Source organism: Rhincodon typus, chromosome 8 (assembly GCF_021869965.1).
Source record: "Rhincodon typus isolate 14 chromosome 8, sRhiTyp1.1, whole genome shotgun sequence".
NCBI classification, from domain to species: Eukaryota; Metazoa; Chordata; class Chondrichthyes; order Orectolobiformes; family Rhincodontidae; genus Rhincodon; species Rhincodon typus.
In genome coordinates, this window is record NC_063339.1 from 8,823,479 (window position 1) to 8,835,952 (window position 12,474).

Consider the following 12,474-nt stretch of genomic DNA (forward strand, 5'->3'; position numbering starts at 1 on the left):
TAAATTTAAAGACCAAGCTCAGCTGGGCATTGAAGCAGAGGGGTAGCATGGTGGCTCAGTGGTTAGCAATGCTGCTTCATAGTGCCAGAGACCCAGCTTCAGGTGACTGTCTGTGTGAAGTTTGCATGTTCTCCCCGTGTCTGTGTGGGTTTCCCCTGCATGCTTTGATTTTTCTTTTTCTCCCACAGTCCAAAGATGCGCAGGTGAGGTGGATTGTCCATGCTATATGGCCCACAGTGTGTAGCTTAGTTGGATTGGGCATGGGAAATGCAGGTTTACAATAATAGGGTAAGGTGGTGAGTCAGATTGGACTTGTTGGGCCAAATGGCCTGTTTCCACACCGTAGAAATTCTACAACTAAAAAAAAATTCTAAGACAATGAACCATCTAAAAGAAGAAATTCCTCCTCAACTCCATCCCAAATGGAAGACCACTAATTTTTGAACTGAGCCTGTGAGTCCCAGGTTCCCCAACGAGGGGAAATATCCTCTCAGGATTTGCCCTTTTAATCTCTCTCAATGTCTCAATGGATTACCTTGCATTCTTCTAAATAGACCCATAGAGTCATACAGCATAGAAACAGACCCTTCAGTCCAACCACACCACAGTGACCATGTTCCCTAAACTAAGCTTGTCCCACCTGCCTGCGCTTCGCCCATATCTCTCGAAACCTTTCTTATTCATGAACTGATCCAAATATCTTTTAAACGTTGTAACTGTACCTGAATTCACCACTTTCTCTGGCAGTTCATTCCACACACAAACCACTCTACATAAAAAAGTTGCCCCTCATGACCTTTTTAAATCCTTCTCATCTCACTTTAAAAATATGCTCCCTAGTTTTGAACTCACCCACCCAAGGGAAAAGATCCTTGTCATTCACCTTATCTATACCCCTCATGATTTTATAACATCAATAAGATCACCCCTGAACCTCCTCTGCTCCAGTGAAAGAAGTCCCAGTCTTTCCAGTCTATTTTTATGTCTCAAACCTTCCATTCCCGGCAACATCCTGGTGAATCTTTTCTGCACCCCCTCCAGTTTAATAATATCCTTCCCATAACAGGTTGACCAGAACTGCATACAGTACTCTAGGAGAGGACTCCCCAACGTCCTGTACAACCTCAACATGACATCCCAACTCCTATACTCAAAGGTCAAATACCAATGAGTGAATTCCCAATCTGCTTTCCTTGTAAGACTATTCAGCAAGCAACCTTCCCTGAATTGCCTCCAATGCCCAAAACAGGTGTGGCTTCATTGTATTTATGCTGCTGGTCCATTAACTCAGAAACCTGGATTAATGCACCAGTGACATGAGTTCAAATCCCAACACAGCAGCTGGAAAGGTGCATTCTGTTAGGTCAACAAATCTAGACTTTGTTTTCAAATCTTGTTTCAGTAATGGTGACATTGGTGTAAAACCCTATCTGGCAAATTCAGAATGGAAATCTGCTAAACCTACCTAGGCTAGTGTATACATATGCCCAGATCCACAGTAATTCATTCAACTTCCCACTGAAATAGCTTTGCAAATCATTCAGTTGCACCAGAGTGGGGTACACTCACAGCAGTTCAGAAAGGCAGCCCGTGTGCAAATTGAGAGAAGCAATATGTGCATCATGAAAATGAATAAGAGAGAAAAAAAAATTAAAGACAAATCTCAAGCGAATGCCTAGTGTATTGAGCAACTCATTTTCCTTTTATTTATTCATGGAATGTGGGTGTCAGGGCTGGTATTTGTTATGCACTCTAATCGCTCTTGAGAAGGTGGTGGTGAGCTGCCTTCTGGAACTACAGTCTTTCAGGTGTAGGATAACGTTGTCAGGGAGTTCCCAGGATTTTGACCCAGTGACAGTCAAGGAATGGTGATGCATTTCCAAGTCAGGATGGTGAGTGGCTTGGAGGGGAACTTTCAGCTCATGGTGTTCCCATGTATCTGCTGCCTTTGACTTTCCAGATGGAAGTGGTCAAGGGTTTGCAGGTTGTTGGCTGAAATAATCCTTGGTGGGTTGCTGTTGTGCATCTTGTATACCATGTTGTTACTGTGTGTAAGTGGTGACTGGGGAGAATATGGAGGCTAGTGGATAGGGTGCAAATCAAGTGATGTTTTGACCTGGATGCTGTCAAATGTTTTGAGCGTTGTTAGATCTGTACCCATCTAAGTGAGTGGGGAGTATCCCATCACATTTCAAATGTGTGCCTTCTGAAAGTGGACACAAATTTAGTGGAACAGGTGGTGGTATGCCAACATGAAAGCAAAAGTGCCACCCAGGTGCAGATGGGCATATTTGTACACATTTTTTGGTAATCATCATAGAATCCCCACAGTTTGGAAACAGACCCTTTGGCCCAACAAGTCTGCACTGACCCTCAGAGAATCCCACCCAGATCCATCCCCTAATCTACACATCCCTGAACACTACAGGCAATTTAGCATGGCCAATCTGCCTAACCTGCACATCTTTGGACAATGGGAGGAAACTGGAGCACCTGGAGGAAACCCATGCAGACACAGGGAGAACATACAAACTCCGCACAGACAGTCGCCCGAGGGTGGAATCAAACCCATGTTTCTGGTAGCTGTGAGGCAGCAGTGCTAACCACTGAGCCACCGTGCCACCCAAATAGTCTTTGGGATAAATCTTTATTAGTTCTTAACCTTAAAACATTTGAGGTCATTCAGCCCATTGAGTCTGTTCATTCATTGAGATTATGGATGATCTGACAATCCTCAACTTCACTTTCCTGCTTTTTGCCCATAACCTTGATCCCCTACTGATTAAAAATCTCTCTATCTTAACTTTGAATATGTTTGCTTTCTTCATAAATAGTATAAAAATTTGTGACCCCAGCACTGATCCCTGTGGCACTCCACTAGTGACAGGTTGCCATCATTAAAATGCCCAATTTATCCCAACTCTCTATTTTCTGTTAGCTAGTCAATCCTCTCTTCATGCTAATATACTACCTCCGACACCATGGGCACTTATTAAGTAACCTAATGTGTGGCACCTTATCAAACATCTTCTGAAAATCCAAATATCTGACATCCACTGCTTTAACTATCTTGCTTGGTACCTCCTCAAAGAATTGTCAGGCATGAACTTCCCTTCATGAAGTGATGTTAACTCTCCTTGATTGTAGTTCTAAATGCTCTGATCTTACATCCTTCATAATTGACATTTTCCAATTATAGACATTAAGCTAACTGATCCATAGTTACTTGTATTTTTGTCTCCTTCCCTTATTTTTAAAGAAAGGTTTTATTAGCAGTTTTCCAATCCTCTGGGACTTTATCAGAATCTACAGATTCCTGGAAGATTACTACCAGTGCATTCACTGTCTCTGTGGCTGCTTTCTTTAATTTTTTTTCCTTTATTCATTCATGGGATGACGGCATTGCTGACTAGGCAGCCCATCCCTAATTGCCCAGAGGGCAGTTAAGAGTCAACCACATTGCTGTTGGTCTGGAGTCACATGTAGCCCAGACCAGATAAGGATGGCAGACTCCTTCCCTAACATTAGTGAACCACATGGGTTTTTCCAACAATTGACAATGGATTCATGGTCATCGTTAGACTCTTACTTCCAGGTATTTATTGAACTCAAATTCCACCATCTGCTGTGGCAGGATTTGAATCCAGGTCCCCAGTACATTATCTGGGTCTCTGGATTAACAGTCCAGCAATAATACCACTCGGCCATCACCTCTCCTTTCTAATATCCTATTCTTTGGCAGTAGTCAGCTTGGGCTTATTTATTTACCCATTGAAACCGCCTGTTGGAATTTTTCTGTTTTCTCTTTAATCTCAATGCCATTAAGCAATAACATACCTGGTCGCATGTTAATTATATTGTTGAGATATACAAGTGAAGTGTGTAGTTCAGTTAAGCACATAGAACACTTAGAAAGAAAGAACACTGAGTAACCGCACAAAATGACATATTAATTTACATTAATACATTTTCTCTGAGTTTTTGTCTTTAGTTAGCGTTCCTTTAAGCAGCTGTCACCTGACGAATTTGGACTAATTTGCTTTAAATTGAGTTCATTTTTTTTATCCTGCTTATTCACACTGGTACAGAGAATAGCTGCTGGGGCTCAGGGGTTGGTCAGGAAGGAGCAGATGTACATGACATTGAATTTTGTTCTAAAATGACTATCCAGGAGTGGATTTACATTTATTTTATACTTGACCAGCTTGTTTGGGAGCCATTTACGACCTCACACATGCATTGTATTGCATACATAGTATGTACAATTCTGGTCACCGCACGATCAGAAGGATGTGGAGATTCTGGAGAGGGTACAAAAAAAGCTTTATCAGGATGCTGAGATGACAAGGTTTAGAGTTGGATGAACGCAGCAGACCAAGCAGCATCAGAGGAGCAGGAAAACTGACGTTTTGGGTCTGGACCCTTCTACACCTTGTCATTTCAGATCTCCAGCATCGGTAGTTCCCACTATCTGTTTATCAGGATGCTGCCTGGTATGGAGGATTTTAGATATGAAGGAAGGTTGGATAGATGGGTTTGTTTCCACTGGAATGCAGGAGATTGAGGGGTGACCTGACAGAAGTTTATAAGATTTTTAATGGCATGGATAGAGTGGAAAGTATGAGGCTTTTTCCCAGGATGGAGGGGACACACGTTCAAGGTGCGGGGGGGGAGCGGTTGGGGGAAGTTTAAAAGAGATGTGCAAGGCACGTTTTTCACACAAAGGGTGGTGAGTTCCTGGATCACGCTGCCAGAGGAGGTGGTGGAAGCAGACACAATAGCAGCAATCAAGAAACACCTGGATGAATACATGAACAGGAAGGGAATAGAGGGATACAGATTCTGTAATTGAAGACAGTTTTAGTATGGAAGGGTAAAATATGTTGGTGCAGGCTCAGAGTGGCAAAGGGTCTGTTCCTGTACTGTATTGTTCTTTGTTCTTTACAACTCAGAAAGAGGCCCAATGTTCCACGCTTGTTTTCACATTCTACACAAGCCTTCTCCTATTTTCCTTCTCCTCTGTTCCCTTCTGCCTCACATTTATGGTTAGCTTCCCCTCACATATGTCTATGTTACCTTTTCATCAACTCCTTGTGATAATGAGTCCACATTCTCCTGATTCTGTTCTTTGAAATATGACTTGGCGTGCCTGTTACAATTCCACTGTTTCACACAACTCAAAGTTTCCAACATCCGGTCCTTTACTCAGCAGCGTAAAGATAGACAATGCAGTAACACTGACCTGTCGGGTAGAATTCGTTTACAGCCCAGTTGTCCACCTGCAAGGTCGCATTGCCCCCATTCCTCGTAAAACGTACTAAGTGGTAATTCCCATCGTTCACTACATTGCTGGACTCCTTGATGACGATATCATCTGTGCCAACATTGAAAACAACGCTGATCTTGCCTTGTTCCTGCAAAGCACAAAAAGAACATTCTATTACTTTGACTTTCCACCATGGGATGTTGCAATCCAGCATTTACTATCATTACCTACTTGCCCAGAGGGCAGTTAAGAGTCAACCACATTACTCTGTGGTTTGGAGTCACACGAAGGCTAGCAGTCTCCTTCCCTAAAGGACATTAGTATTTATGATAACCAATACTGGTCATAATTATGCTCTTTTCTTGCCAGATTATGAAACTGAATTTTCATCATCCACCATGGGGAGATTTGAACCTACATCTCCAGGAAATGGGTTATAGGATTACTAATTCAGTGATAATACCACTATGCTACGACTTCTGTCTGTGGACAGAAACTCTTTTACTCAGCCTCATTGTCCTCATGAAGTCACCGGGGATTTCACAACAGCAACATCACGACCACTGAGGCTGGGTGGGTGGGAGATGACAGTATAAAATGTCTTCTTGTCTTCCTTTTAGCAATTTGATCCCATGCAGCTCTCACCATCTTTTATTAGCAGGAAAATTGCTATGACCCCAGTTATACAGTGTAAGTGTTTCCGAATACATTGAGATTCTATCTGAACTGAATCTATTACAGATTCCTCTTGATATAAATTGTACAGAAGCTCGATCTAGAAGATGGTCTATATTCACTCACATTAGAATCATAATGCTCATATGATAAATCACCCACAATGTTTTGAGAGGAATCATTACGTCACTGAATTACAGGCAGTCTCTGGGTTGGTTTCTGTTCCTGAGCCTGTTTGCAAATCTATTTGTGTGCAACTTGGAACACAATACAGGGCAATGTCCAAGCTTTCAATTTTAAGTCCACAAAATGTTTGTACATAGGTTATTTAAATTTACAGCCTTGTGTGAAATCGCGTTTGTAAGTATGAAAGTTCAGAAGTTGGGCATTCGTCAATCAGGGACCCCCTGTTTATTAACGCACATTAACATAGAAACCAGGAGCAGAATGGGGTCATTGAGACCCTTGACCCTGCTCCACCATTCAATACAATCTTGGCTGATCTGATTGTAATCTCAAATCCACATTTCCGCCTACCCCGATAACTTAGTAATTACTTGCTCAACAAGTGGCTCAGTGGTTAGCAATGCTGCCTCACAGTGCCAGGGGCCTGGGTTCGACTTCACCCCTCAGGCAACTGTCTGTGTTTGCATCTTCTCCCCCTGTCTGCATGGGTTTCCTCCAGGTGCTCCGGTTTCCTCTCACAGACCAAAGATGTGCAGGCTAGGTGGATTGACCATGCTAAATTGCCCATAGTGTTCAGAGATGTGTGGGATGTTCTGAGGGCTGGCGTGGACTTGTTGGGCCAAAGGGCCTGTTTCCACACTGTAGGGATTCTATCAAAGGATATTTTCCCCCCCCTTTGTTCATTAACAGGATGAGGACATCACTGGCTAGGCAGTATTTATTGCTGATCCCTAATGGCCCAGAGTCGACCACATTGCTGTGGGTCTGGAGTCACATGCAGGCCAGACCAGGTAAGGATGGCAGTTTCCTTCCCTAAAGGACATTAGTAAACGAGATGGGTTTTTTCTGACAATTGACTCAGAGTCATTATTAGATTCCTGATTCCAGGTATTTTATGGGATTCAAATTCCACCATCTGCCGTGACGGGATGCGAACCTGGGTCTTCGGAATATTATCCGGGTCCCTGGATTAACAGCCCATCGATAATACCACTAGGCCACTACCTCCCTGACTGTTAGCTATCTCCCCTTATCTTAAAATTATTCAAGGACTCTGCTTCCAACACCTTCTCAGGAAGAGAGTTTGAAAGACTCACAAGGTTGAATATGAACAAAATAAAGTAACAATGATGTTGCTGAGCCAGCAGTTCAGAGGCTTGGATTGATAATTTGGAGATGGGATTTCAAATTCCACCATGGGAACAGGGAGATGAATTAAATCAACATGGAATAAACACTTTGCCACACCAACCCTGAGCAGGAATTTAACAGATTGTGGTAAAATATGTTTGATGACTTTCACAGAAAGGAATCAGCTGACTTGAGCCAGTCTGGCCTAGATGACTGACTCTTGAGCTGCCATTACCAATGGCCAAGCAAGCCTCTCTGTTGAATCTAAACACTGTGGAAAATTGTAATCTTCAAAAGTCGCAGTGGGTGAAGAAGGCAATATATCCACCACCATCTCAAGGACAATGAGGGACAATAGGGGAGACCCCTTCTGCTCGGGCAACATCCTGTGAATGAATAAAGACAGCCCATCGGGTTTAGCAAAGTGAGGGGGGAAGGGAAAGCTGGACTGATTAAATGGGTAGAACTGCTGAAGAGAGATGCCAAGTCAAAAGTTTGCATCTTGCACTTGTCAGGACTGAATTGCAAGGAACCAAACTTAGAAAGGGAGCAACAATTTAGACAGAGATAGTAGGAACTGCCGATGCTGGAGTCTGAGACAACAAGGTGTGAAGCTGGATGAACACAGCAGGCCAGGCAGCATCAGAAGAGCAGGAAAGCTGACGTTTTGGGTTTGGACCCTTCTTCAGAACTTAGACAGCATGGGAAGAGTGTGTTGAATGGTTTGACCCTGGTGGTCATGGAGATGCTGCAGGTACTATCAATCTTCGTTAGTTGATTAAACTCAGAGCAGACAAGTTGATTGGCCAGGGTGTTGCCATGGGGAATGCAGCAGGGAGTAGTCTCCTTGATCCCTTTACTCAAGGAGAAAGGAGAAATCTGCAGACATAGTCCACAGCGGGTAGAGTCAAAGCCCATCAGAGCAAAAATCACGTGGAGTGGAGACAACACCCAAGTGAGATATTCATTCACCATCACAGTGCAGGGGCTTGGGATGTTGAAGGGGAACAAGCTAAAGGCCAATCTTTCGACCCCTGACATCACTGTAAACAGTAAATTCACACTGATAAACGTTAGTGCAGAGAGGCATTTATGTGGTTAATAATTTTATCATTCCAAAGGTCGCTTGGTGCATAAACTAATTCTGGAAAATAAAATGCTTACTTCAGCATTTCAGTATGCGAACAAACAAAATCAATTCAGTGCGATTTCCAGATGATATTCTTTTTATTTAGTAATTACTGTCTGTTCAGTGACAAATCATTTATAAGCTTGGGATAATAAAGTTTGAAGTTGTGATATTAATCAGACAACTTCACTGTGATGCTGGTGGGCTCGTTTTGAACTTCAGGCGGTAGTTTGGAAACAAGGCAGTCTATCTGCCTTTATTCTGTGCTGGAAATATGGCCAGCTGGCAATTCCTCACTGAAGCACACGAAAGAATGGCCATTCAGCCCATCATGCCTGCACTGGCTGTATTATCTACTGCCAACTGTTTGCTTTCTCCCCATATCCCCGCACACCATTGCTAGCAAAAAAAAAATCCAATGCTTTCTGCATACCTGAATGGAACCTGCCTTCACCCCATTTCCAGGCAGTGCACCCCATACCCATGAGAATGTTTTTATGTGCATCACCCTTACTTTGTTTACACATCATTTTAAAACTATGCTGCCTCGTTCTTGGTTCTTTTACGAGTTTCACCCTATCTATTCTGTCCAGCCAGCCACTGTGTTTGAAAACCTTAATCTCGAAGTTACATTGTGCTATGTTCGACCCAAAGCTTGGAAAAATACAATGCTATCACCTTACTTACCTGCCCACTGTCGACAAGGCACAATCATAGAACCCTCACAGTGTGGAAGCAGGCCATTCAGCCCATTGTGTTCATGCAAACCGTCTGAAAAGCATTCCATTCAGCTCCCTACTGTATAACCTGGAGTTTCCCATGACCAAGCCACCGAACATAGACATCTCTGGACTGTGGGAGGAAACCAGAGTATCTGGTGAAAACTCATGCAGACACAGGGAGAATGTGCAAACTCCACGCAGATAGTCACCCAAGGGTGGGATTGAACCCAGGTCCCTAGCGCTGCTAGCCACTCTAAGAGATGACTGATGCTGAGTTTAAGGGTCACCATGCTTCAGGTGAGAGACAGGTTGAGAAGGTGGGGCCTTTATGGTGCCCTCAGCCAATACAGGAATTGAACCCACATTGTTGGCAACAGCTTGCAGCTCAAACCATTTGTCCAGCCAACTGAGCTAACCAACACCAACACAAGTCAGGAGTGTGATGAAATGCACCATATTTGCCTGGATGGGTGCAGCTCCAACAATACTCAAGAAACTTGACATCATCCAGGACAAAGTATCATACTTGGTTGGCAGCCCATCTAATATTCACTCCCTCTACCACTAATATTCAGTAGGAGTAGTGTGTACTATCCACAAGATGCACCTTCTAAACCCACTACCACCACCACCTAAAAGGACAAGGCCAGCAGATACATGGGAATACACCAATACCTGCAAATGCCCCTCCAATCCACTCACATAAGATCATAAAACACAGGAGCAGAAGTAGGCCATTCAGTCCATCAAGTAGAGTCTGCCATTCAATGACATCATGACTGTTCTGATAATCCTCAACTCCACTTTCCTGCCTTTTCCCCATAACCCATGACCATCCTGACTTGGAGCTAAGTTGCTGTTCTCTCCCTGTTGGGTCAAAACTCTAGAATTCCTTTCCTAACAGCATTGAGGATCGACCTACATTCCAAGGACTGCAGTGGTTCAAGAAGTGAGCTCACTGCTGCCATCTCCAGGGCAATTGACACATGCTGGTCAGGCCAGCAACACCCATATTGCATGAAACAAATTAAAAAGCAATTTACAAAGATGAAGCTGAAATAATAAAGTGTCATGCCAATAGGCAACGTACCTCAGACTTTGAACTCAAGAATACATTTCCAGACAGCACGAAATTGCAGGACAACATGCATTAAAAAAAATCCGTAACTTTGGCTGCTTCTGATAGCACAGTCAGTGGCTGCCCATTCTGAATTCATCCTCTTTGACAATGTATAGGTTGCATTCCTAAACCAAACACACTAAGCTTGTGGTGTAAATGGAAAGGGAGACAATTTTTTCCAACTCTGGTGCGCTCCCAGAGGTAATTTCCCGCTTCGCCTCCTTATCTTTGCTCTCTCAGCTGTTACAATCTGGAATTCCTTTGCCAACTTGGCCCAAATAGGAGAGGGTGCCACTGAAATTATAACAACTTAAGCAGCCTATGGCAGCCAGCTCCCCTGTGCAGAACAGAATGGGCACTGTTATCAGCATTCTCCTATCTCTGTGAAGGACGCCTGGCAATGTGGATGCTGGCAAGAGATTATCAGCCAGCAGAGAAATGCAAAACATTATGCAGGCCATGGATGACTGATTTTCCTGTGCAACAGAGAACTCTGTGCCCAAAGAGCGACAACGCTGTGTCTATTGAGCAGGTATTCAGAGTTGAGTTGGCTGTCCTAAGAAGACATTTTGTTAGTGTAATATCCCCCACAATACAACACGTGTAGCTCAGTCTCACACACATAGCACCGCAATGAGCCACCGCAGATGGGAAGCAGGAAATATTTGCAGTGTGATCAGCTATGACTCAATGGGTAGCACTTTCCTCTTGTCAGTTCAAGACTGACTCCAGACGCTACATTTGTAATTCCTTGAGTATAGAAGTTTTAGAGTTGATCTAATTGAGGTCAGAGAGTTCTACAGCAAGGAAATAGATCTTTTGGTCCAACTCATCCACACCAACCAGATATCCTAAATTAATCCAGTCCCATTTGCCAGCATTTGGTCCATATTCCTCTAAACCCTTCCTATTCATCTACCTATCCAGATGCTTTTTAAATGTTGTAAACATACCAGCCTCCACTACTTCCTCTGGCAGCTCATTCCATACACGCACCACCCTCTGCATCAAGAAGTTGTCCTTTAGGTCCCTTTTACATCTTTCCCCTCTCACTTTAAACCTACACCCTCTGGTTTTGGATTCCCCTACCCTGGGAAAAAAAAGGACCTTGGCTATTCACCTTATCTGTGCCCCTCATGGTTTTATAAACCTCTGTAAGGTCACCCCTCAATCTCCGACACTCCAGGGAAAATAGACCCAGCCTATTCAGCCTCTCCCTAAAGCTCAAACTCTCCAGGAAACATGATTGAGATGATTAAGGGATTTGATTGGTGTAGACCAGAGATAAACTTGCTTACTCTGATGGGGGATATTGAAGAGTGGGATAGAGGTTACCTTAATTAAATACTTGGGCTATCAAGGTCTGCTGTTAGGAAGCACACAGAAGGCAGTGGAAATCTGGAATAATCTTTCCGAAAGTACTGTTGAGTGTAATTCAGGGAAGGGGAGGGGAATGGAAAATTTCAAAACTGAAATCGGTAGGCTTTTGTTAAACAAGGATATTTGGGAATACCAAACCAAAGGGCCAAAGTGGGGCTAAACACAATAAGCCATGATCTCTCTTAGATCTGAGAGATCATTTCTGCTCATCAGACATCTAAGAGATCAGGGAGGATAAGGGGTGGAGGAGGGGGCAATCTTTTAGGGCTTTTTAAAATTTGTTAATGGGATGAGGGCGTCGCTGGCTATGCAGCATTTATTGCCCAGAGGGCAGCTGAGAGTCAATTACATTGCTGTTGGTCTGGAGTCACATGTAGGCCACACCAGGTAAGGATGGCAGTTGGATAAAGAGGAATTTCCCCACTCAATGGGTTGTGTATCTTTGGAATTTTCGACACGGAGACTTGTGGATGCTTTAACGTTGTGCTGGACAGATTTTCAGATCTCAGGAAATCAGGAATATTGGGAGCAGGTGGGAAACTGGATTTGAAGCCCAAGATCAGCCATGATCGTACTGAACGGCAGAGCAGGCTTGAGGGGCCAAAGGGCCTACTGTTGCTCTGACTTCTCATGTCCTTGCATTTTTATTCGATGGCAGAACAAACTTGGGACTGAATGGCCTCCTCCTGCTTCCAATATATGTTGTCCCCTGAGCAACCAGACTGAAGAACAGATGAGGGGTGAGATTGTAGGGTTGTTGTGATTCCTCATGGGATTAACATTCTTACTACAGCACGCTACCATTTTCAGAACAGACGCAGATGTAAATAAATACACACAAGGAATGAATATTCCCAGGCATCTA

General features: G+C 43.6%; 1 protein-coding gene across 1 annotated transcript in view; it reads right to left on the reverse strand.

The window, feature by feature from the left end:
* Positions 1 to 12,474, reverse strand: part of nrxn3a (neurexin 3a) — a 1,856,693-nt gene that overhangs the window by 157,451 nt on the left and 1,686,768 nt on the right. The window contains 1 exon segment of the mRNA XM_048600025.1: positions 5,243 to 5,414. Coding sequence (XP_048455982.1) covers positions 5,243 to 5,414 — 172 coding nt within the window.